The sequence below is a fragment of the Komagataella phaffii genome, chromosome 3, assembly GCF_000027005.1.
Source record: "Komagataella phaffii GS115 chromosome 3, complete sequence".
Lineage (NCBI taxonomy): Eukaryota > Fungi > Ascomycota > Pichiomycetes > Pichiales > Pichiaceae > Komagataella > Komagataella phaffii.
The window spans coordinates 1,815,567-1,839,369 of NC_012965.1; the positions used below are offsets into that span (position 1 = coordinate 1,815,567).

Genomic DNA, 23,803 nt, shown 5'->3' on the forward strand with positions numbered 1-23,803 from the left:
CGCAGTGGAAGCGTGTAGGGCTCATAACCCTAAAGTCGATGGATCGAAACCATCCGGCGCTACTCTTTTTGAGTTTCTTCGTGCCTCTTTCATTTTCTGGTATGGATCAAAAAACGGGATCAATTGATAATAATAGGAAGGACCATTTAAACACAAGTATTAGTCATTGATTCTGCTATATAAATATTGATTTGTAGATTATTTCTTGGAAACCTTTTTATCTTTCTTCGATAACAAGGAAAGGCTGGCAGTTGAAGAACTGGGATCAGAGTGATTAGACAGGGAAGCATGACTGAAGCTTCGCCCGATATGTAGGAAGGAACTTGTTCTGGTTCCCAACGAAGGCCTTGAAATTGGACGACTTGGAGTTTCACTTTGACTGGCAGTGCCAGAGGGATTAGAACTGGGTAGGTGGGCGATATATGCGGAAGGTGGCAGATTAATTTTCAGCTGTGATGATGAGGAGGTATCTGATCCCTCATCTAGTGGATTCGAACTCCAGTTGAGCTTATCGTTAGCTCCCATATTTCTCTTGGTTAGATTGAGTGAGGACTGGTTTCTTGATATTGCGGGAGAGTTGCCGTTGCTCGATCCTCTAGACTTCGCCAGGTCCATGATGCTTGTATGGCTTTCCAAAGTAGGTGAACGTAAAGGAAGCCTCAGCGCACTATAAGATCTTGAACTTGACTGATTGGAATCAATTGAGTTCCGATCTTGGGACGATTGTGCTATTTTTAGTCTTCGGTTCAGTTGTTCCATATTAATACCTGAAGATGACGAAGGTGGGACGTACACAGGAGTTGGCTCATCCATAACTTCATTCTTCACGGCAGTTTCATAACTAGGAACCCTGGAAAGCAGATTGTCATCCCAATCCAAGGTTGAGGAGATATTATCCTTTGAGTTAGCTCTTGATAAATGCTGAATGGGACTCAATATTCCAGGTGTTGCAAAGTCCAAGATGGGAGATTTTGGAACCCTCAGAGTACCTGTTGAAAACTCTAAAGAGTCTAATTGATTGATGTGAGGAGTTGAGCCTTGAGAGTCAAAAACAAGGGAATCACGGGCATCTCTATTTTCGTCGTCTTCATCTTCACCGTCACTTAACGTGAAAATAGGCTTATTTCGATTAAGTTTTGATTCAGCGTTACTTGGCTCACTTTCTTGCGATCCCCTTCGTGTATTCAAAGCCCTCAACTGCCTGACTAGCTGATCACTGGCGTTGATTGATGACGAATTTGGTGAAATATTGAGGGCAAAGTAAGAACTAGCACGAGAATGTGCTTGAGTAGATGGAGTAGTTGAGTTACCATTAGCCCCTGCATTGATTATTCTGGGACTTGTCGTACCAGAGGTTCCAGGAGAAGCTAATGGAGTACCATAGTTGTCTACTGGTACGTCGAAGACGTGGTTTTCATAATTTGGGGGTGCCATTAGATCAATAGTGTTTGTTTTCACTGGCGGATTCTCATGTAGTGGGGTATTGGCACCAGACTCTCCACGAGACCTGAATAATACGGTATCACTTCCTGAGCGAGTGTGAGCAGGAGCAGGGGGTCTATTATTCTTTCCCTCAACTGATGGATCACCAATCTTTGCGGCAATTACTGGAACAAATGGACTAATGAATAGAATCACAGGTAGCGTTCCTCTCAACTCAGAAATGTGTCCATCACTATTCAGTAGTCCAATATTGAATTTCAATTTGTGTCTAATTTTGACACTTCCAGCAATATCTGAATCAGGAGAGCATTTGTCCAACGAATTTTCCAGAGGGAGAGTGGTCCTTATTTCCCATTTCTCGGTGGAAAACAAAAATTCTTCGTTCTGAAAAAAGACACCATTTATATCTGGTTCCAATTGCCATATGTTCTTGCCATCTGCAGTCTTTGATGGCTTTTTCATATGCTTCTCGGAAACAATTCGTTCTCCGGTTTGACTTCCAGTAGCAGTTTTGTAGTTATATTGTTCAATGACAGTAAGCGAGATGTTTCCCAGTCTTAGACCCTTCGATAATGGCACCAAAATTATCTCCAATGGATTCACGGATCCTATTGCCATGGCACGATTTGGTATGCTGACACAATAATCAACCTTATTTGGCCAAGTATTGTCCACAGCAACTGTTTCTGTTAATTCAGCGGCATCAGAATTCATCGTTCTTATAACTCTCAAATGTTTTCTAGCAAAAATGTTAGAAACAAACCTACTTCTCTCGAGGTTGGCTTCAAGCTCGTACACTAAAGAAGCACCGGGAGCCCCTTCCAACGATTCGGGAATATCCCCAGGTAACACAGTAGAGAATGGAATCTCATAGTTTCCCTGGCCAAGTGTGTGAGATTCAGTTTTTGTGGAGGAGAGATTTGCCAATGTCTGAAGACTAGTGGACGATTTTGATTTTGCTCGTACCGTATTGGACAAACTTTTCAGGGATGAAGAGGAGGAGTTGTTGGACTTTGAAATACGACCCGTAGTTAAACCTGTAAGACTAACTGCGGAACCCGATTGACCAGCAGGTACACTGTCGGAATAACTTTTGTCTTTGTGCATGTAAATATCGTAAAGGTCTTTGAAATACTCACTTATGTTTAGGTCATCCCAACAGAACTCAAAAACGATTTTCTTGTACTTATTTTCTTTTGTAGCATGTCCACTTGCGGTTGCATATGTCTCCTTCCATCTAAACCTGAGGGTGGCGACTAGTCTGAGAGACAGTTTTTTAATTGGCATGGGCTCCAATACAGACAATACTATCACTCCTGACAAAAGAGCAGAGGCGGCATCTTCATGCGACCCTTTAAGGAGAATAACATCATTTTCACAAGACCTGATCCGTATGTCAAACAAAGTGGTTTGCTTGGAAACCTTTCTCCGTGGCATTTCTCAACTGGAGAGGATACGATCAAGTCGATGATAACTTGGGTAGACTGGCTTAGGGGCTAGGGATGCAAAGATACCTAGGGCTAAAAAAACACAGGACGTCCTCGAGTGTTTGGTAAAAATAGGTGCCCTTTGGGTATTAATGTCTGATAAGAAAATAGGCAGTAGTGAATCTGCTTATAGTCTTTGAGTTAATTATGATCTTGAGATAAGAAGAGATGGGAGGTAGATGCAAACTTCACAGTATGGTTTGGCTATGTGCGCGCGATAAAGAAGTTGCAGAAAGAAAGGTCCGTTGGGTCATCTACGAGATGCACTGAAGATCTAGAGTCCAAAAATGGGGGAGATCCAGGTATGAGAAGCATGAGTCATGTTCACTGGAGACTGTCCTTCATTTGATTTAAGTGGCCACACTTTGAATTGATAGGTGGGTAAATTTAGAATGCGTCAGGTGAATCGTCGTTTCCAGTTTCGGAAAAACCTTTACTATGCGGATGAAACGGCATGATTTTTCCGAAATTCATAGCTTTTTTTTGCTTGTCCTGCTTTTCCAAAAATTATCACGGAATATCACACACAACCGGAATATTCAGATTTAATTATATAATCTGCTACTAACTATTCTTACTATTTTACGATTATTGCTTGCAATGCATCCCATAGTTCCGCCGGCTGCTAGTTTTATTTTTTTTACCCGTCATTGACATCAGTCAGCAACGAATATTGACTCAATAGTGTACAATCACCCCCTCTCTCAGTGTCTAGACCAAAGTTGTAAAAAAAACCCTCAGAACTAACAACCATAACATGAAGAAGCTTTTGATGAAAGGTGGAATCCGACGTGCTACTCGAATTGTCGACATCTTCGTGCTCACCCAATTGAAGTAGCTCTCCTTGGCCGACACTGTTCCCAATAGCAACTACTGTCTTCGTATCCTTCGATGCAGGAACTTTTAGCGACGCAAAGTGTCGATTGGGTTCCAGTAAAGATGAGAACTTAGGATGAAGATAGGGACCCATTTTCTCTGCAGCTTTTCTTCCGAGGCTTTGAGAAGTTCTTCTAATCATCCGTGCAACACTTCTCCTGGCACTATCCACATGAGGCTCGATCTTATCGCCAATACTTTCTTGACTTCCATATGAGCCAAGAGAGGTGGTTGAGGATACCCTTCTAGGCACCGTTAACGATGAATTGAATCTTTCTTCAGCCAGTTCGTCATCGATGTCTTCTTCCAATTCATCATCATCCGAGTTATCATTCTCCACCAATTCATCAACATCTGGATCTGAGTCTGAATCTACCAAACTGGATGGTTTGGAGCCTTGTTTTTGTTTCATACTTTGCTTGTACCGTTGCAAAGCCAGCTTCTGATTTTTACTCCACCGAGATGGCATGGTATTATTAGCTTCATCCTGACCCAAGCGGAAAATATGAACGGTCTCGGTGGCAGAGCTAGCGCATACAAACCGATTGTCCTGACTGAAAGATAGACAATAGATCTTTGTGGGGTAAGTGCCTCTTCGGAACTGATACAATTTGACACCAGTTTCCACATCAAACACCCTGACTATGGTACCTTTATTTGAGGCAGTTGCTAGTAGTGTACCATCACTGCTTAGCGCAATAGCTGACAATTGGGCCTTATGGGCTTCAATGACGGATATGGGTTGTAAAGTGTGAGAATTAAATATGATCACATCCCCATTTCTCAGATTTGAAGAGTTTGCGTTGACATTTTCGGGGATGTTTTCCAAATGAGATCTATCGTTGTCATTGGTGGTTCCTTTTGTGGAAGTTTCTTGCCTGTTTGGAAGTTTTGGAGGAGAGGGATAAGCTAGTATATTGTTTTCTGTGGAGGAGGAGAGGGCGATCAAGCCCTCTGGATTGCTTGGGGTCTCTATAGTGTGTAAAATCCTCATAGTGTTAATATCATAAATATAAATAGTGTCTTCCAATAGCACAACCATTCGTTCTCTGTTCATCTTCACAGCGAGAATACTTGTTGGAAAAGTCAGTTCACATATGATCGATCTACGTTTTGTGTTGAATACTTTGAGTTTTCTTGGTGAAGAGTCAGGTAGTTCTCCTAAGCCAACAATGGCCACTAGGGACGAGGAGAAGAGCATCTCAACTATGCCTATGCTAGTATCAGCAAGGCTGAGGCATTTTGTGAACGGTTCAACGTTAAATATCTTGTATCCGGACTGGTAGCCAACTGATACGCAAGTGGAATCTTGGTTGAAGTTGGCAAAGTTGATGGACTCGTGTGTTACTTGGGCATTGCCGGTACTCTTATCAGCCTCATCTGTAGGTTGCGACATTAGATGGTTATCTTGAATGGTATTTGTAAGGATTGATCTCGAAGGTTGTATATAGTCGTGCCGTGCAAGTGGAGGAGAATGAAAGAAGATGTAAGAATTCTGGCCCTTGCACCTGATCGCGAAGGTGGAAATGGCAGAAGGATCAGCCTGGACGAAGCAACCAGTTCCAACTGCTAAGTAAAGAAGATGCTAGACGAAGGAGACTTCAGAGGTGAAAAGTTTGCAAGAAGAGAGCTGCGGGAAATAAATTTTCAATTTAAGGACTTGAGTGCGTCCATATTCGTGTACGTGTCCAACTGTTTTCCATTACCTAAGAAAAACATAAAGATTAAAAAGATAAACCCAATCGGGAAACTTTAGCGTGCCGTTTCGGATTCCGAAAAACTTTTGGAGCGCCAGATGACTATGGAAAGAGGAGTGTACCAAAATGGCAAGTCGGGGGCTACTCACCGGATAGCCAATACATTCTCTAGGAACCAGGGATGAATCCAGGTTTTTGTTGTCACGGTAGGTCAAGCATTCACTTCTTAGGAATATCTCGTTGAAAGCTACTTGAAATCCCATTGGGTGCGGAACCAGCTTCTAATTAAATAGTTCGATGATGTTCTCTAAGTGGGACTCTACGGCTCAAACTTCTACACAGCATCATCTTAGTAGTCCCTTCCCAAAACACCATTCTAGGTTTCGGAACGTAACGAAACAATGTTCCTCTCTTCACATTGGGCCGTTACTCTAGCCTTCCGAAGAACCAATAAAAGGGACCGGCTGAAACGGGTGTGGAAACTCCTGTCCAGTTTATGGCAAAGGCTACAGAAATCCCAATCTTGTCGGGATGTTGCTCCTCCCAAACGCCATATTGTACTGCAGTTGGTGCGCATTTTAGGGAAAATTTACCCCAGATGTCCTGATTTTCGAGGGCTACCCCCAACTCCCTGTGCTTATACTTAGTCTAATTCTATTCAGTGTGCTGACCTACACGTAATGATGTCGTAACCCAGTTAAATGGCCGAAAAACTATTTAAGTAAGTTTATTTCTCCTCCAGATGAGACTCTCCTTCTTTTCTCCGCTAGTTATCAAACTATAAACCTATTTTACCTCAAATACCTCCAACATCACCCACTTAAACAATGAAAATCGTTCTCGTTTTGTACTCCGCTGGTAAGCACGCCGCCGATGAACCAAAGTTGTATGGTTGTATCGAAAATGAATTGGGTATTAGACAATGGCTTGAGAAGGGCGGCCATGAATTGGTTACTACATCAGACAAAGAGGGTGAAAACTCTGAGTTAGAAAAGCACATTCCTGACGCTGATGTGATTATTTCCACTCCATTCCATCCAGCCTACATCACGAAGGAGAGAATCCAAAAAGCCAAGAAGCTGAAGTTGTTGGTCGTTGCTGGTGTCGGTTCCGACCACATTGACTTGGACTACATTGAACAAAATGGCCTAGATATTTCGGTCCTAGAGGTTACTGGTTCCAACGTTGTTTCAGTGGCTGAGCATGTCGTTATGACTATATTGAACTTGGTGAGAAACTTTGTTCCAGCTCACGAGCAAATTGTTAACCACGGCTGGGACGTTGCTGCCATCGCCAAGGACGCCTACGATATCGAAGGTAAGACCATCGCAACAATTGGTGCTGGAAGAATTGGTTACAGAGTCTTAGAGAGACTTGTGGCTTTCAACCCTAAGGAATTGTTGTACTACGACTACCAAGGTCTTCCAAAAGAGGCCGAGGAAAAAGTTGGTGCCAGAAGAGTCGACACTGTCGAGGAGCTGGTTGCTCAAGCCGATGTTGTTACCGTCAATGCCCCACTGCACGCAGGTACTAAGGGTTTAGTTAACAAGGAGCTTCTGTCCAAGTTCAAGAAGGGTGCTTGGTTGGTTAACACAGCCAGAGGTGCCATCTGCAATGCTCAAGATGTCGCTGATGCCGTTGCATCTGGTCAATTGAGAGGTTACGGTGGTGACGTCTGGTTCCCTCAGCCAGCTCCAAAGGACCATCCATGGAGAGATATGAGAAACAAGTACGGATACGGAAACGCCATGACTCCTCATTACTCAGGTACCACTTTGGACGCCCAGGTCAGATATGCCGAAGGTACCAAGAACATCTTGAACTCATTCCTTACCAAGAAGTTTGACTACAGACCTCAAGATGTCATTCTTTTGAACGGTAAGTACAAGACCAAGGCTTATGGTAATGACAAAAAGGTCGCATAATTGAAATGTATTTAATTTGATATTAAGTAAATGAATGATTATGACTTTATGAATTCGCAATGTTTTCTCCTTGATTATTTCTGTATTGTATTGGAATGATTATAGAATACTCATATATTGATTATAGTATTAGCACATAAAACGTTTGTTGTTAAACTCACTTCCGTACGCAACCATTTCTATTTCTAGCTATCTTGATAAGGTTCACTGCTCCTGTACTTTGAGTTTCTCCTTCAAACTTCTCACCTCCTCCTTCAGAAGACCGATCTCAATGTCTTTCTGTTTAGACCGTCCGTAACTCAGCATTTTTGCCATTTCTTCATTTTCTTTAGTCAACGAACGTAGTTTAGTCAACACCTTGTGAGCGATCTCCTGCTCATCGTACCGTCCATCTTTCGTAATTGCTTGATATTGTCCTTGTACTGGATTCATCGCAATTGCGGTTAAAACGCACTCTAATCGTTCTTTGGTGTCTTCAAGCTCAGATTGTACATCGTTCAGTTTAGTAGACATTTCTGTGTACAATTGCTCGTAGTTACCAATGTGCGACGATCCGGACATTGCATCGTTTTTTCCTTGGCTCTCCATTTCTAGCTTCTCTTGGTTCAATTGCTCAACCTCTTTCTCTAAAGCTTCAATCTGGGAGTTTTTGTATTGCAGCTCTAGAGCTAGAAGTTGAGCGGAATCTTCACGCTTCTTGTGGCCATTGTCGTTGCTATTTGAGTTAAAGGGCTCTTGATACACCGACATGTAAGTGTAATTGTTGCCAAACTTACTAACTCCAGGATTCAGAGACTGTCTGTATGGGGTGTTGTCTCCCATAAATGTCATTCCACTGTTATTAAGAGGCGAGGTCTGCGGTTGTTGTTGTTGGCCGACTCCGGTCATAAAATCATTGTGAAAGCTAGTATTGGTTGAAGGAAACAATGAAGCCTTATAGTTGCCTTTTGTTTGCCCAACCGTAGAAGAGCTGCCAATTGTTGAGGCTACTGTATCCAATGACCCAGAGGAATCTGCACCCTTTCGCTCGAAGTTAGTAAACTGATGGCCGTTTTCTTTCGATTCAAGTAGGCCCAACGTACGTAGTAATTCAGCATTATCCAATCTAGGCTTATAAGTATAAAATTAACCAGGAACGAAGGTTTGATTACAAGGAAGCTCAGGCCCTTGTTTGAATTGGTAGACTCGTGTATTCCCCTATTATAAAATTCGAGGAAGCGTCCTGCATCTGTCAATCTCTTCACAGGGATGAGATGGGATTCGTGCATGCATTCATTCTCTTGAAAAAATACTTTGACACCATAATGTTGACGATGTTTCAATCCGATCTAATCTGGTCATAAATCGTCTTTACTTCCCACTTTCGCAAAAATGTAAAGATACCCATTGGACTCCATCTCCTTGATGTTGGCTTCATCTGCCAACACCACCTTTTCGTCATTGAACAAAATCCACCTTGGTTGTCCATCGATCTTCTTCTTGATAAACACCACGTAATGGCCAGAATGAACAGTGATTCCTTTATGGCATATAACAGCCAATAATTTGTACTCAGGTCTCTTTATGGATTCTTTCACAATAAGCTCGCTGATCTGCTGTTCTTGCGACTTTGCTTTGGGTGGCCCATCTGGAATCTCTCCATCATCATCGGGATTCGAAAATAACCACTCAACCGCAGCTTCTATGTTGATATTATTAAGTATCAGGGCTTTCTTTGCCAATTTTGACGTAAAGCCCATAGAAACAAGATTATCTACCAATTCTTGGCTTGGTTCAATTGCGGGTTTGCTGCTGCTGCTATCTTTAGGCAACTCAAATGGAGAGTCAATATCAGGATCTTCCATATGACTAAAGAGCCAATTCATAGCATCTTCAGCAGACAAGTTGCCAGTATTAAATAAAGCCTTCAAACATCGATTATTTGGAAAGCCCATCGCTTCAAGTTGTTGGATAGCTTCTGGGTTGGGTTCAAATCCGGTTTCTTCGGAATCGGAAACATCTTCGGGCATTAACGATTCTCCTTCAAGTAAGCCTTGTGATCTCAGGTTTGAGAGATCGATCCTTTCCAAAGTTTTTTCTTCCGCTCTTTTGAACAAGATTGGAACGTCGGTCTTGATTGGTACCCAATTCTTCAACTTGATCCTCTCTGTTGACACCGTCAAAACATCAGGGAACGTTTGCAATGACTGACTTTTGACAAGTTTTTCCCCTTGACAAAATGAACATTTGTGTTCGATTTCTTCTTCCTGAGCCCAATTTTTGAAACAAGACTCAAAGGTTACAGGTTGATATCTTTCTCTACCATCATCATCAATATCCAACACTGTGTCTTCCACGGGGAGGGCTAAACTGTTTGTGACCTCCTTTATAAACCTGACACTAGAACAAGTAGAACATTTCAATTTGTTCTCCAGCACAAAATGGAGCGGCGAGTTAGGAGGATTCTCTTCAGACACATACAATTCGTCAATCTTGTCCATGATATAAAGCCAAAATTCATAAGCATCTTGTTGCTTCATGGTAGAAAATTCTGGATGATTCTGACCAATTAAATTCTTGAATCCAAAAGGCTTTATCCCACGTTGAAACTTTATTTCCTCAGTCGTTGAATAATCAGGGATGGAATATCTTCCCGAAAGAAGTCCATCCGCTATTTTTATAAGCTGTATGTTTAAATCAGTATTAGGAGTAGTCAATCGATCAATTGGGAAATCTCTATTGAGAAAAAATTCTTTGTACGACCGAAGGGAGAACAATGTTTGCAAAACACTTGCGAGATAACAGGAGTTTCCCAAGTTCTTGAACCCAGTCAATTCTCGACCGAAAACAGGAACCAATGACTTCCCATCTTTTTGATCCATGTTAAAGTCCCATTTGACATTCTGCTCAATTTGAAGTTCAGTGAGGTTCTTCTCAGTTTTTACCACTTCATGAATATTGATACCAAATCTTGATAGGTACTTGCCAAGTTCAGGCACTTTAACTTCATCATTACAATTATAACAATAACAGTCTGCAGAATCTGAGGATAGAGAGCCTAGCTTTACAGCGATATTATGGTTTTCATGACTTTCAAAGTGAGACAACGCATGGGAATTTCCCGGAATACCTCCAAACTGTTGCCTTCCGCATCCTAGACTACCACAAACAACACATATCCACAAGTTCTCCTTCAAGTCGCATGATTGACATTGGGTAAGGTCTAAATCTTCTATAGGTTGCTGAACGATGTCAAAACAATGATGGCAGGGCAGAATTTCTTGTTCCCAAGACTTGATCTCTTCTTTCCTTTCATTGGAGCTTGAATGCAAGACAGTTTCAACTATTGAATTAGTACTAGCTGGAAGATCTTCCTGCTTTAAGGGAAACTGATCATCACACGAAGAGCAAAAAAGGGCAGTTTGAATGTTAAATAAATCTTCTTCCGATTGATCTTTGATTTCTAATTTGGCAATCTTTTCTGGACTTTCTTCGCCCTCTTTTCTTTCTCTTTTGGGTTTGAGAACTTTCTTCAAATTTAAGTACAAAGTGTGATCAAATAGAGCGGAATGGAGTTGAGTATGGTTCAGATCGCCTCTGGAAAATGATTGAAAGCAATGCAAGCAAATATCGAGACCTTTCGGTTCGAACGCTGTATCAAAACACAGCATGCAGTCATCTTTAAATACCGGAGTGCCCTTTGTCGGAGCTTTAATGTTGTCAGCACTATTAAAGTGTGTGCAAGCCATAGTCCAACAGTGTCTACAGTATAAAGGTGAAGATTAGGTTCTGCAGTTAGATCCAGACTCGAAATACTGGTTTGGTCTTCGCGAAGTGCCTTTACATCTGACAAGCTACTCCCTTCAAGTGATCTGGGGTAACGATGGGAACAATGTCTATAAATAGCAGCTTTACAATAGGCGGTAATTGGAGCAGCACCTAATACCATAAAGTATAATTCATTGCCTGGATATGATGGTCTTAATAGAGTCGTAGATGTGTACACACTTATAAACGTTGGACATCACTAAGCAACGATGAGATCTCGGTAATATGAAAAGAATGCTTGAGTGAGACCAACGAGGGCGATTGTGATGCCAGATGAGACTGAACTGCCTGAAGAGGAGTCACTGCTGCTTCCACTGCTGCTATCACTTGCACTACTGCTGGTGCCTTGAGTTTGTACGTTGCCATAATCACACCAACCATTCACTGGAAGACAATTGATATATTTGCACCACCGGCAGCTATCGGAACTCTCACTACCCTTCTTTTGGAAATTATGAATCAAGAAATAAAAGTAAAGGATGGCCGTAACTAAGGCTGCCACACGGACAAGCAGCCATATGAAAAATTTGGTACTGTGCCGAGAGGTCTTGAGATGCGAGCTCCAGTTCTTCAATTTTTCCTTTTGAGATGTGCGTTCTGTGTATATTTTGTTATAGTATCCCTTGTCATAGACAAAGAAGGGATCATCAATAAGTGTAAGCCCCAGAAGTAAACCCATGGCAAATCCTCCAATATGCGCAAAATTGTCTAAGCCAGGTAGCAAACCAAGAAAGAAGATAATGACCAGTTCAACTATTGAGACTATGAGAATTACCTTGAAGTTTCTGACAGGTACTTGCTTACCTTTCACGCCACCGAAATGGGCTGTGCTTTTTGTCGTAATCAGTAGTAATATGTTGACAGCCATGACACCAAGAAGTGCTCCAGAAGCACCCGTCGAGCTAACACCTACTGGAGAGAAGTTGGATCCTAACACAAAGCCTGCTACACCAGATGCCAAGTAGATGGTACCATATCTGATTGGTCCAATGACTCGTTCAATGTTGTAGGCTAGCGTCATTTGTAGTAGCAAATTGAAAATAATATGAATAAATCCAGCGTGTAGAAACATTGGAGTAATCATCCTCCACCATTGATCTGGCAATGGCTGACCCGTAGCGCTGTCCACCTGTTTAAACCCGCCAAATGAGCACAACTCTTCCAAGGAACAGACGTTTGTTTCATATGTGGTAGAATTGGGACACGGCCATAACTGGTTCACATTATCGGTGTAACCTGGGATAGAGGTCATACACGGAAGGTATCGGGATCCCAATGAAATTTGGACGTAGGAAGACGGACCAAGCATAGGATTGAAGTAAGGCTGTGTTTGAAATGGGTTTCCATTATGGTAGCTTCCTGCTTTCGCAAGCTCGTAGATGAATACTGAAATATCAACTAGTGTAATGAATATAGTGAAGTATGCAAAATTATGACGTTTGAACCAGCCAAAACGAGATGAATCTTGTTCTTGAGGATTTTTAGGTAAACCAGAGTACCTTCTGTTCATGATAGGGGGCGGTGGTAACGGGGCTGAGACATTGGGTATGAACTGTTGACTTTCACCAGAAGGGTTGGTTGGGTAATCTGCTTGCCGGTTATAATATTCCCAAGGAGCGCCACGCTGATACGGCTGCTGATATGGGTTCCTATTATATGCTTGAAATTGTTCATCGAAAACAGGCCGGGGCTGCGCTAATGATTGACTGTATGTATTATTCTGAAAGGGGGAGCCACGAGGCGTAAGGAAGTCTCTTGAGTCATTAGTTGTTGACGAAGAAATGTCGGTATCCGACCTCTTTAAAGAGTCGCATTCGGTTTGATGAGATCTGTTGGACCTACTCATGAACTCGTGATACGATTGGACTGGAGGGATATTCGGATTCATTGTGCCATTAAAGAAGGTAAATGTACGCGCAGAGGTTATTATAGTATGTATATATCATCTAGTGAATTTTTCGCGGTACGTGTTTTACATGATAATGGAAGCTTACCTAATCAGAACCGTTGCAGGATCAAACTTTCTTTGCGGCGAGATTATCTTCTCTCGTACACTAGTGTATGCAGGGCTGCATATCCCAAAATAACGAAGATTCCAAACATTACGGCCAGGGATATTATGTCAATGTTAAGAGCTCCTACATCAAAACCAAATGTGCTCAATATCACAGCTCCTGGAACCTGAATGTCCAAACCATATTTGTGTTCCCTCAACATCAATCCGTTCACCTCGTTGACTGTCAAAGCCTCATATCCGTAATGGAATACCGAAAGGTTCTGGAACCAGTTTATTTGAACCGGAATGGACTCCTTATTGATAAACAATCCCGCAAAGAGTAAGGAAAATAGCATGACCAATACACCTACCATTGTAGCAGCACCTGGCTCCTCAAACACAATTCCGATAATGAAGACTTCTATCGAAGTGGCTAGGTTGAAAAGTACCATTATGAGAAGGGACCTCTGGAACTTACCATCGTCCATGTTCAGGCCGACCAGAGGATATATTATCACCATCAATAGTAACGGTGGAAAGATCCTTAAAGGCACCACATCACAAATCATCTTACTCAAATAGTAACTTAACGGATGGTAATACTGATTTGCTCTCTCTCGAATAAAGACAATTCGTTCAATGGAAAAGATGTGTAATCCAGTCAAGGAAGAAAACCCAAACATAGTCAAAAGGAAAAAGAACAACCCCAACCTATTTTGGAACCCGCTGATATCATTGGCGACATCATAGTAGAGGTAAGAACAGAATAATCCCATTGTAATCGATAACACGTAATGCGATAACAATAATCTAGGATTTCTATATGTGTTCTTGAATGTTCTTGAGCATAAAATCAATAGTTGTTGAACAAAAGTGGCCCCTTTGGGTCGTTCTTGGTTGACAAGCGATTTGAATCCGTTGCTGGAGAACTGCTCATGCAGATGCTCAATTTCGGACTTTAATTGCTCATAGAGCGACGATGATGTAAAAAGTTTATGAATCTTACGCTTGGTTTTGGAGGATGAAGGCGATTCTTGGTATTCTTCTCGATGTACAGCATAGTGCTCCCACTCTCTGGAAAGATTTTCACCTAAACTATCGGAACTCTCGATGACTTTATGGATGTCGTTTTCCTCAGAATGGTCCAATACGGATATTACTCTTTCATCGGTGGTGATATCAACCAAAAAGTCGGCAATGTTATACCCTGTGGGGCATTTGTATCCATGGTCAAGGAAAAATTGGTTGCAATGTCCCATTTGGCCAGAGTACACCAAATAACCGTCTGCTAAAAGTATTAGCTTATCGAAGAGTGCCACAATATTCGACCTTGGCTGATGAATGGTGAAAATAATAGTTCTGTTGAAATCACGGGCCAGTTTAACCAAACATTCGATTACATTGTGAGCATTAAAAGCATCCAATCCCGACGTTGGTTCGTCTAAGAATAAGAACGAAGGAGATGTAACCAACTCACACGCTATAGACACTCTTCTTTTTTCACCTCCTGAAATCCCTCTTTCAAAGTCAGAGCCAATCACCTTGTCCTTAATATGCAGAATACGCAACTCAGATAAAATTTCTAAAACTCTTATTTTCTTTGAGGCAGTAGACATATCACGAGGGAGTCTCAACAAGGCAGAGTTCAAAACTGTTTCGTAAACTGTCAAGGTTGGAATAAGACAATCCTCCTGGTCAACAAAGCCACTGATTGCACTGAAGCTGTCGAGGTGTTTCTTCGTAGTCAATTTTTCACCGTCTAAATAGAGATTGGCAGTTTTCGAACCCGTTTTATTCTTACCCGAAAGTATATCCAATAGAGTTGTTTTACCGGCACCAGATCCTCCCATTATTGCCAGGCATTCTCCAGGATTTACAGATCCCATAGAATCTTGAAGAACTTCTTTTCCGTCAATCTCATAAGAAACACTATCAAACGAGAACACTACTGGATTCTTGGTTTGCAGAAAACTGTCTCCATCAGTACCGTCCTCTCCATTATCATCCCCAAGAGTTGGGCTCTGGGGAGACCGTGAAAAGAGAGGAGATTTAGAAATTCCATAGACGCTTGCAATAATAATTATGCCCGAAGCAACCACGGCAATGGCCAAAGCTTCTAAGTCTCTTGAAGTGTGCCTTCTTTTGTGAGGAATGTCAAAACCGGGGATTTCACTTTTGTGCAGGCATTCTCCAGATTGACAATGAAGTGTGATATATGGGTCACCAAAGACATTTTGAATCAAGTCGTTCATGCTGGGTTCAGAAAATTTGCAGTCCTGTCCTTCCAGACTACAAGAAAAGTCCGCTGGTCCTTTAATAGTCTCTACAAGGAAGTCAGAGATATCAATTGAGCCACTCTTTCCACACAGGGTTTTGCCAGCAAGACATTTACATGAAACTTCGTCACATCGATAGTGAGTTGTATTTGCAGCGAGATCATAATCCAAATTGCAGTCTGACAATCCACAATAGAAAGACTCATCTTCCTGAATCCAGAACTGGAAGTCACAAGCTTGTGCTGTCTTGTTGCAACTAAAGGTAACTTGGGGCAAGTCACCATTCAATATCTGCAAAATCTTTGCATTGGTTACATTACAGAGTTGGTGGAACTTGTTGACAATTATTCCAGATTGATAGCAAGTTCCTTTGAGGTCACCAGGTACGAACGAATCGCAAACCGAATCTTCCAAACACAGGTTGCAGTTGATACCACCCCATCCTGCTTCACAATCACATGGCTCCTCGGGTGATGGTCTCAATGGACGATTACGCCCATCTTGCAAGCCTCCACAGAGAGGCTCCGAGCAATCGGGTCCACCAAATCCATCTAGACACTCACATTGACCTGTAAACTCGTTACACGCAGAAAACTGCTTGCATTCAAAGTTGGCTAGGTTACAATTGAAAACAGGAGGACACTTGTCATCATCATCTTTTGTGCTCGCTATAGCATTAGCTGCCTGCACTAATCGAAGAGCCAATGTCAGGGCCAGAACCACAAGCATTGAACTGGTTCTTATAATTTGATGGGTGAAGAAGAAGGGAAGCAAATGTGTTTGAAAGAAAAGTCGGTTGCGAAACATCCGCGATAAGCTCAACGGTGGTGGGGCATCTAGGGGAATAATAAGCTTAGATAATAAATTACATAATACAGATGTCTAATTCTTGAGATTACGACGTTCAATGACCGAATCTGCTAAGACTCGTAGAACCTTCTCAGTATCCTCCCAGGAGATACAGGCATCAGTTATGGAACATCCATAACGTAGATGTGACTTTCCCTCTTTGGGAACATCCTGTCTACCTTCAACGATATTGCTCTCAATCATGAGGCCACATATTTTTCGGGATCCTTTACGGATTTGGTCAGCAACAACTTGGGCTACCTTAGGTTGGTTACGGTGGTCTTTGTTGGAATTTCCATGAGAGCAGTCCACCATGATGGCAGGACCAGAGCCCAGGATACCGGTCTTCTCTAACTGTGCGTGGGCAGCGTCAACAGAGGCCTCGTCGTAGTTTGTACCGTTCTTACCACCTCTTAGGATAACAAAGGTGTCTTCATTTCCTTCGGTACCGACAATAGCCACAACTCCTGGTTTTGTGACAGACAGGAAATGGTGAGGATGCGAAGCAGCTCTCATGGCATCTATAGCAACTGTGAGCCCACCGTCTGTACCATTCTTGAATCCCACGGGGAAGGACAAACCGGAAGCAAGTTCTCTGTGCAGTTGAGACTCTGTGGTTCTGGCGCCAATCGCTCCTAAGGAGAAGAGATCAGACAGGAATTGAGGGGAGATAGTGTCCAGCATCTCACCAGCAATAGGAATCTGTTCAGTAAGTTTAACGAAAAGCTCCCTCGAGATACGAAGACCTTTATTGATTTGAAACGAACCATCGATGTCTGGGTCATTTATCAGACCTTTCCAACCAACAGTGGTTCTTGGTTTCTCCAAATAAGCTCTCATTATGATATGAAGCTCACCTTTGATAGTCTCGTTAAACTTGGCTAATCTCTCGCAGTAGTCTAAAGCTGCCTTAGGATCATGGATGGAACAAGGTCCGACAATGACTAATAGCCTGTCATCCTTACCTTTCAGGATATCAACAGCTTCGTTTCTTCCCTTGAGAATGTTCTCCTCTGCTTTTGGGGTAAGTGGATACTCATGTTGCAACAGGTCGGGGGGCGTCAGAGGGTCGTATCCACGTATTCTCCAGTCTTCTAAGCGGGATCTGTCACCGACATGATCGTTTTGAATGAACATCTTATGAGAGCTAGGAACCTTAAATTAGTTAGTAAGACCAATGGCAGAAAAAAGCTGAGGGTTATGTAGTGTGGAGTGAGTTTCTGAGAGAGACTCCGCATTAAGAAAAAGAATCTTTCAAATCACGTGGTCGCAGAGGTACTATTATCTTCAAGATGAAACTTCGAAAATCATGGAAACCTCAACCGCTGAGTCAAGTCAACGTCAAATGTCTGATCTCATGCTGTCAACACATCCACAGTCTCGCTGTTGTTTTAACTTACTGGCATCTTTGATAGTTCTGTGAGTCACAATAAAGAGAAGAGAAAAAAGTTCAGAGAAAAAGAAAGATACATGATGACACAGAAAGATCGCGCATCACGTGTTAAACATTTCAACCGTGGATACGCAGATGATCTCTCATTTGGTGGTGGCATAGGTTTATTAAATCCCATTCTTATATACAGTGTAAAACGGTTGAGCTGTTGACCTCTTAGATCCATTGGAGGTATTGTTCTCCATAATCGGAACTCTTGGTCTTGCGGTCTAGAACGTTCTGCACTTTGAAGCTGACTCCCAGCTTGTCCTTGTACTTGATGTCGAAGTACTTCAATACCTCGTCTCTGGTAACACTGTACTGTCTATTGGAGTTGTCATTACCAGTAACATAGTTCTCAATTTCCAATTGCGTAGGAAGTCCGTGGTTGTAAGGATACTGGTCGTAGTTAACACCAAAGAACTGATTAATCCTAGCATTGGCGAGAACGTCGGCCTCGGAGCTGCCGTCTTCTCCCTCCTTCAAAGAAGAAGATGGTTTAGCCAAGGTAGATGCAGCGCTACCCTTCAGCAGGTTATCGACTACCTCATCTGGGATATCCTGCAAAGTCTTGAAAGCAGGTTTGATGATCTTGTCCTCTGGATTAGTAGACTTTCTATTGATCAGGTTCTTGAGGATACGCTCATTGAAGTCGTTAGGTTCAACTCCGGTCATCATGTTGTTTGCTAGAACCAGTTCGTTGGAAATAGCTTCGTAAATTTTAGATTTTGCAGATCTTTGTAGAAGTTCATATGCAACCTTCAAGGAGATTGGCGATTTCGATTGAAGAGTCTCGACAATCTTCAAAGCAAAATCTGAACCGTCGGCTTCCAAAGCACTGATCACAGATTCAACGGAAGGGTTGGCCTTAGGGTCGAATGCAGCTTCGATGGTATTGAGTTCTTCTGGAGAAAATTTGAACTTGTAATCTTGAGGAATTGGTTCAACAAAATCTTCAATAGCTTGGTCGACCATGCTGTAAAATTCCTTTGGAGATTTGTCTTCTTTGAACTGCTCTATGTTGGCCAGACGTTGCAACAACGCATCAAAACGGTGAGAGGGGACGTAATGAGTACCAAATCCAGCGATCAAGGAATCAAAACCATGCAATTCGTCACCAGTCAGCGCCAAATAGTAGCCTAAATTACCGTCTAGACGGGACAACCAGAAAGAAGTTCCGACGTCAGGAAAAAACCCTATGTTGGTTTCGGGCATGGCAAAACGAGTGGTTTCACAAACAACTCTGAAGGGTCCGTGAACCGATAGTCCAACACCACCTCCCATAACAATACCATTCACCAAAGAGACAATCGGTTTGTTGAAGGTTGCCAGGAGATAGTTGAGGTTGTACTCAGCGGTGAAGAATTCAACTGAACGGGCGATCTGGCCTGCCAGGTTATCTTTGGCACACTGGACCACATCACCACCAGAACAAAATGCCCTAGGTTCATCTGAACGTAGCACAATCAGATTGTTGGAGTCAGATTTGGAATATTCTAATAATCTGGGAACTATTTGATGGCACATGTCTGTGGAGAGAGCATTGAGTTTGGCTGATCTGTTAAGAGAGATCACTCGAGCTTTATTGTCGACATGAAAGCGGACATCAGTTGACATTCTAAGGATTGAGTTCAATTGAAACAGACGCCTCTTAGCTATGGCGATGCTTGGAGGCTTTGATTGAGCAAACATACTGGTTCGGGGGTTGGAGCGTAGATATAAATTTTTTCTCGTGACTAGGCGGGGATTGGCGCGGGTATTTAGGAGGCAACTAGGAGTAACTTGGAGGGGTGCGGATGGAAGGGTGTGAGGGAATGCTGAAAAAGCGATCGAGATATCTTGAACCACAGGTGCCTGTCGGTAAGAGGGTTGTCAGTGGATGGTGGATGTCAGTTATTAGGCTAAGCATTTTCTCAGAAAGTAAACTGAAAATTAGAGTGAGAATCGCATGTTTTCTCGATGTTCCCGTTTGCTGTTAACTTTCTAAGCCCACATTAGCTGACCGGACACCAAGAATGAAAAGCACTGCGTTTCACACAGAATCAATGATCCTAGTTTAAGTTGCTCTGCTTGACACAAGAACGCATTAGGGACCCAGTCTTCCACCAATTTGTTGTACTTCTTGTCTTGTTTCGTACCCGTCATCTCCTGCGACGTCTTGATGCCTATCACTTATACGATACACATCCCTACATCACTCCATACACCTCTATATAGTAATAATCACCTTTTTCAGTCTCAGTTCAGATCTTAGATACACATGATAACTCACAGATCCAATAACGTTCAGTATGAAGTAACACCGCCTTCTGTGGAAGAAGATTTAGGCCCACAGTTTGAGTTCTACTGGACCCGTCAAAAAGATCCACACAGTATCCGAAGGAAGCTAATTTTAGCCAAGCATCCGGAAGTAGCCAAGTTATGTGGACCCGAGTGGAGGACGAAATATATTGCTTCCGCTGTCGTTCTTCTACAGCTCTCCATTGCATATGCTCTAAAGAATACACCAGTACTGTCTTTCAAATTTTTGGCACTTGCATACGTCGTTGGTGCTACTGCAAACCAAAACTGTTTCCTCTGTATTCACGAGCTGAGCCATAACCTGGCATTCAGAAAACCACTTCACAACAAACTATTCGCAATTTGGGTCAATCTACCCATTGGAGTCCCATATAGCGCTTCATTCCAACCATATCACCAACTCCATCACAAATTTTTAGGCGATGAAGTGCTGGACACTGATCTTCCAACGCCTCTAGAAGCGACTGTTTTGTCCTCATTGCTGGGTAAAGCCTTCTTCGCCACTTTCCAAATATTCTTTTACGCGTTGAGGCCCATGATGGTTACGTCTATTGACATGACTTTTATTCATTTGTTGAACGTGCTGGTTTGCTTGGTTAGCGATTTTATCCTGATCAAGTTCGGCTCAGCTAACAGTTTATGGTACCTGATATTGAGTTCCTTCTTTGCGGGTTCGTTGCATCCTACGGCAGGGCACTTCATAGCTGAGCACTATTTATTGGATCCTCCAAAGCATTATACCCAATTCCAGGATGTTCCCCCGTTAGAGACTTACTCCTACTACGGAATGCTGAATTTGTTCACTTGGAATGTAGGATATCACAACGAGCATCACGACTTTCCATTCATTGCTTGGTCTAAGCTGCCTCTTCTGAGAACCATAGCACATGACTTTTAATCAGCCATTACCAAAGCATACCTCTTGGGTGAGAGTTATAGTTGACTTTATCTTCGACGAGAACGTTCTGATGTACAATAGAGTCAAGAGAGAGACCGCAAAGGACAAATCTGTCGATTCAAAAACCACCAAAACCCAAAGTTAGTAGATTACATAGTCGCTTTACAATGTTAACACTTGATCAAGATGCGTTCCAAGTACCTATTCGCGCTCCCGGCTTTTTTGAGATATCGTAAAAACACCAGATTTCCACCTCTTCATCTGCTACTTCGAAGGCTAACGGCACTAACGATACAATTATGGTGTCGGACATTAAACATGTGTACTCAAGGTATTTTTTTCATTTACCTTATTACATGCTCACCACAAACGAGGCATTCGTTCTTCACTCGTTTGTCATAGTATTCATCACTTTCATTTCGTACGGGCTATACAGCTTACTATCGTACTACATTTGACCACGCCTATTGGGCAGTATGGTGAAGAGTGTACCGCTAAAATAACAGGATGCTAGTGATTAAGAAAAGGTAAACTGGACAATAAAAAAATGGTCGTGTTTTTTTTTGTTTTCCGGTGTATTTAAATGTATGTATAGTAGGAATAGATGAGATCGGATTAGGGTTATGTTGACTCTCTAAAAAGTTCCTGTTATTTCCTTCAGGTTACCAAAGGCGACGTGTGTCCGGTATCTGGACTCGTAGTACAGAAGGATTTAGGAGTTTAGGCCCAGAAGAGCTGTTAGTGAAGTTTCACCCTCACTGCCCCTGAAAAGCACATTGGGGTTTTCAGCCCTCCTTTAGTCCAGGTTCTCCAGTATCATCTAAAGCCAAGTCCTTGGTTTGTAAATCTTCCGCAGAAAAGGAGTAGGGTTTCATGTTGGCAGTTGTAGGCTTCTGATTATCGGAATATTCTTCCATCCCATCCTCCAAATCAATAAGACTGCCATCGGCGACACGTGTAAACGAGCTAGTCCCTGTCTCTCCCGATGATAGAGGAATTACCTCTTGCTTAAGAGGACGAGTTGGAAAAGTTGCGGTGCCAGTTGGAGCATTAGAAGCTACCGCAACAGGAGGGGTGATCAATGATTGATGGACTTGTTGTGTCAATTTTTGAGCTACCATCTGTTGATATTGCAGTTGTTTGAACAGTTCATCCTGTTGGCTCAAACGTGAACGATGCACCGAAAGTATTTGAAGCTCCGCAGGAGTCAAATCCTTCTTGGCTTCAAGTCTCTTGTATTCATTGAATTGTTCCATAGTCAGTTGGAGAGGCTTGATCTTGGTTTCATAATTTTGCAATGCCAGCTTCTCCATATATGCGTTCAATGCAAGAAACTCATTTGCTTCCGCAGGTGTGAGTGGTGCGTTGGAGCTGATTTTTTCTTGATAGACCATATACTTATTGGCTTTTTCATCCTGGACAGGAGCTGGCGTTGTCTCTGAGCTGCTGAGGTCGACACTGCCGTCAGCTTCACTTGTTTTTGTTGTCAGGTCCAAATGTGGGAACCGTTCCTCAACCTTATCCAGATCAACCTCTACACTGGAAACGCTAAGGCCAGTGATATTCTTTTCTAAATTATCCGCCTTCAGTAAATGTTGCTGGTTCGTCAGGTTGACCACCGATTTAGAGACTTCTTCTTGAACATTGATTCGGGCAACGTCATCCTGAAGGAATGCAAGCTGTGATTCATATATTTCCTTCAGTGGGTGACTGATAGGTGGTTGCAAGTTCTCCAAAAGCTTCTTAAAATCGTATTCTCCTTCTTGATAAAAATCAAACACTCTATCCAATTTGATATCACTATAAGTTCCCAGCAGTTGAATTACTAAGCTAGTCAATTGATAGCTATTAGGTCGCAATGCGGGATCTTCCTGCAGCATAATCACGATGAGCCTCTTTAGTTTGGAAGAATAACGTGACTCATGTGGGAATTGGTAAGCAGAATGTAAAATCGCCAGTTCTCCAGTCTTTTCAAAAGGAGTGGTGTAGTAACACAACTTGTACAAGAATATCCCCAGTGCCCAAATGTCGCTCTTCTCGTTGATCGGCAAGCCTTTATATAAATCTACCATCTCTGGCGAACGATACTGAGGAGTTGTCTGACGCAGTATATCGTGAGATAAGTAATGGAATTCTTGGAAGGTCTTTGGGGCTCTTAGAACTGGGCAAGTGCTTCCAAAGTCACATAACTTGAAGTTATACTTGGAATCAATGAGCACGTTTTCAATCTTGATATCCCTGTGTATGAGCTTTAATTGATGCATGTAAAGAACTCCCAGACAGATGTCCAGCATAATTTTCAAGATTTTGGGTTCTGTAAGCTTGGTTTCTAAGTGACTGTTCATATAATCTAGCAATGACTTATTCTCGCAGAGTTCCATCAGGACAAGTACCTCATAGCTTTGAGCAGAACCGGGCAAATGTGAAGCGTGCGAGTCATAGTAACGAACGACCTGACTACAGCCACTCAATCTTTTCATGACATCAACTTCTGATCGCAACTGATGAAGGCCATCCTTATCTGGAACGATAACTCTTTTCAGACATGCAATATCAGAGTTGTGCTCTGAAGGGGATACTCGGACTTTATAGATGTGGGCAAAGCCTCCCTCCGAAATAAATTGGATCACTGTCACCTTATGTGAGCCAACTATCAGCTCAGTTCCAGGCTCTAGTTTTTCTAGCACTGCCAGTTTATCCATAGTATAGAATGTGTTTTAGGAGTATTTTGGGTACGGAAAACCAGGAAGTAACGAAGTAGAGGATCTAAGCGAACTTGAGTATGATTACGTAACTGCTATCAAAGATTATTATCG

General features: G+C 42.4%; 11 protein-coding genes across 11 annotated transcripts; 2 read left to right on the plus strand and 9 right to left on the minus strand.

Moving 5' to 3' along the window:
- Window positions 1-198: 198 nt before the first annotated feature.
- On the minus strand, window positions 199-2,880 carry PAS_chr3_0930 (Membrane protein; the record flags this gene model as incomplete). The annotated part of the gene is made up of 1 exon (XM_002493124.1): window positions 199-2,880. The coding sequence occupies one exon, from the start codon at window positions 2,878-2,880 to the stop codon at window positions 199-201; it is 2,682 nt and encodes an 893-aa protein (XP_002493169.1).
- A 690-nt stretch (window positions 2,881-3,570) lies between these two features.
- PAS_chr3_0931 (Phosphoinositide binding protein required for vesicle formation in autophagy) lies at window positions 3,571-5,202 on the minus strand (the record flags this gene model as incomplete). Its single annotated transcript, XM_002493125.1, has 1 exon — window positions 3,571-5,202. One exon carries the CDS (start codon window positions 5,200-5,202, stop codon window positions 3,571-3,573), a length of 1,632 nt encoding a protein of 543 aa, XP_002493170.1.
- A 1,128-nt stretch (window positions 5,203-6,330) lies between these two features.
- PAS_chr3_0932 (NAD(+)-dependent formate dehydrogenase, may protect cells from exogenous formate) lies at window positions 6,331-7,428 on the plus strand (the record flags this gene model as incomplete). The annotated part of the gene is made up of 1 exon (XM_002493126.1): window positions 6,331-7,428. One exon carries the CDS (start codon window positions 6,331-6,333, stop codon window positions 7,426-7,428), a length of 1,098 nt encoding a protein of 365 aa, XP_002493171.1.
- Window positions 7,429-7,632: 204 nt separating this feature from the next.
- Window positions 7,633-8,525, minus strand: PAS_chr3_1241 (uncharacterized protein; the record flags this gene model as incomplete). Its single annotated transcript, XM_002493127.1, has 2 exons — window positions 7,633-8,448; window positions 8,511-8,525. The coding sequence occupies 2 exons, from the start codon at window positions 8,523-8,525 to the stop codon at window positions 7,633-7,635; spliced, it is 831 nt and encodes a 276-aa protein (XP_002493172.1).
- A 240-nt stretch (window positions 8,526-8,765) lies between these two features.
- PAS_chr3_0933 (uncharacterized protein) lies at window positions 8,766-11,156 on the minus strand (the record flags this gene model as incomplete). Its single annotated transcript, XM_002493128.1, has 1 exon — window positions 8,766-11,156. One exon carries the CDS (start codon window positions 11,154-11,156, stop codon window positions 8,766-8,768), a length of 2,391 nt encoding a protein of 796 aa, XP_002493173.1.
- A 278-nt stretch (window positions 11,157-11,434) lies between these two features.
- PAS_chr3_0934 (Hypothetical protein) lies at window positions 11,435-13,123 on the minus strand (the record flags this gene model as incomplete). The annotated part of the gene is made up of 1 exon (XM_002493129.1): window positions 11,435-13,123. One exon carries the CDS (start codon window positions 13,121-13,123, stop codon window positions 11,435-11,437), a length of 1,689 nt encoding a protein of 562 aa, XP_002493174.1.
- A 149-nt stretch (window positions 13,124-13,272) lies between these two features.
- PAS_chr3_0935 (uncharacterized protein) lies at window positions 13,273-16,236 on the minus strand (the record flags this gene model as incomplete). Its single annotated transcript, XM_002493130.1, has 1 exon — window positions 13,273-16,236. One exon carries the CDS (start codon window positions 16,234-16,236, stop codon window positions 13,273-13,275), a length of 2,964 nt encoding a protein of 987 aa, XP_002493175.1.
- Window positions 16,237-16,389: 153 nt separating this feature from the next.
- Window positions 16,390-17,493, minus strand: PAS_chr3_0936 (3-deoxy-D-arabino-heptulosonate-7-phosphate (DAHP) synthase; the record flags this gene model as incomplete). Its single annotated transcript, XM_002493131.1, has 1 exon — window positions 16,390-17,493. One exon carries the CDS (start codon window positions 17,491-17,493, stop codon window positions 16,390-16,392), a length of 1,104 nt encoding a protein of 367 aa, XP_002493176.1.
- Window positions 17,494-17,965: 472 nt separating this feature from the next.
- Window positions 17,966-19,480, minus strand: PAS_chr3_0937 (uncharacterized protein; the record flags this gene model as incomplete). The annotated part of the gene is made up of 1 exon (XM_002493132.1): window positions 17,966-19,480. The coding sequence occupies one exon, from the start codon at window positions 19,478-19,480 to the stop codon at window positions 17,966-17,968; it is 1,515 nt and encodes a 504-aa protein (XP_002493177.1).
- A 568-nt stretch (window positions 19,481-20,048) lies between these two features.
- PAS_chr3_0939 (delta 4-(E)-sphingolipid desaturase) lies at window positions 20,049-20,987 on the plus strand (the record flags this gene model as incomplete). The annotated part of the gene is made up of 1 exon (XM_002493133.1): window positions 20,049-20,987. The coding sequence occupies one exon, from the start codon at window positions 20,049-20,051 to the stop codon at window positions 20,985-20,987; it is 939 nt and encodes a 312-aa protein (XP_002493178.1).
- Window positions 20,988-21,772: 785 nt separating this feature from the next.
- Window positions 21,773-23,689, minus strand: PAS_chr3_0940 (Ser-Thr protein kinase, member (with Ark1p and Prk1p) of the Ark kinase family; the record flags this gene model as incomplete). The annotated part of the gene is made up of 1 exon (XM_002493134.1): window positions 21,773-23,689. The coding sequence occupies one exon, from the start codon at window positions 23,687-23,689 to the stop codon at window positions 21,773-21,775; it is 1,917 nt and encodes a 638-aa protein (XP_002493179.1).
- Between the last annotated feature and the right edge of the window lie 114 nt (window positions 23,690-23,803).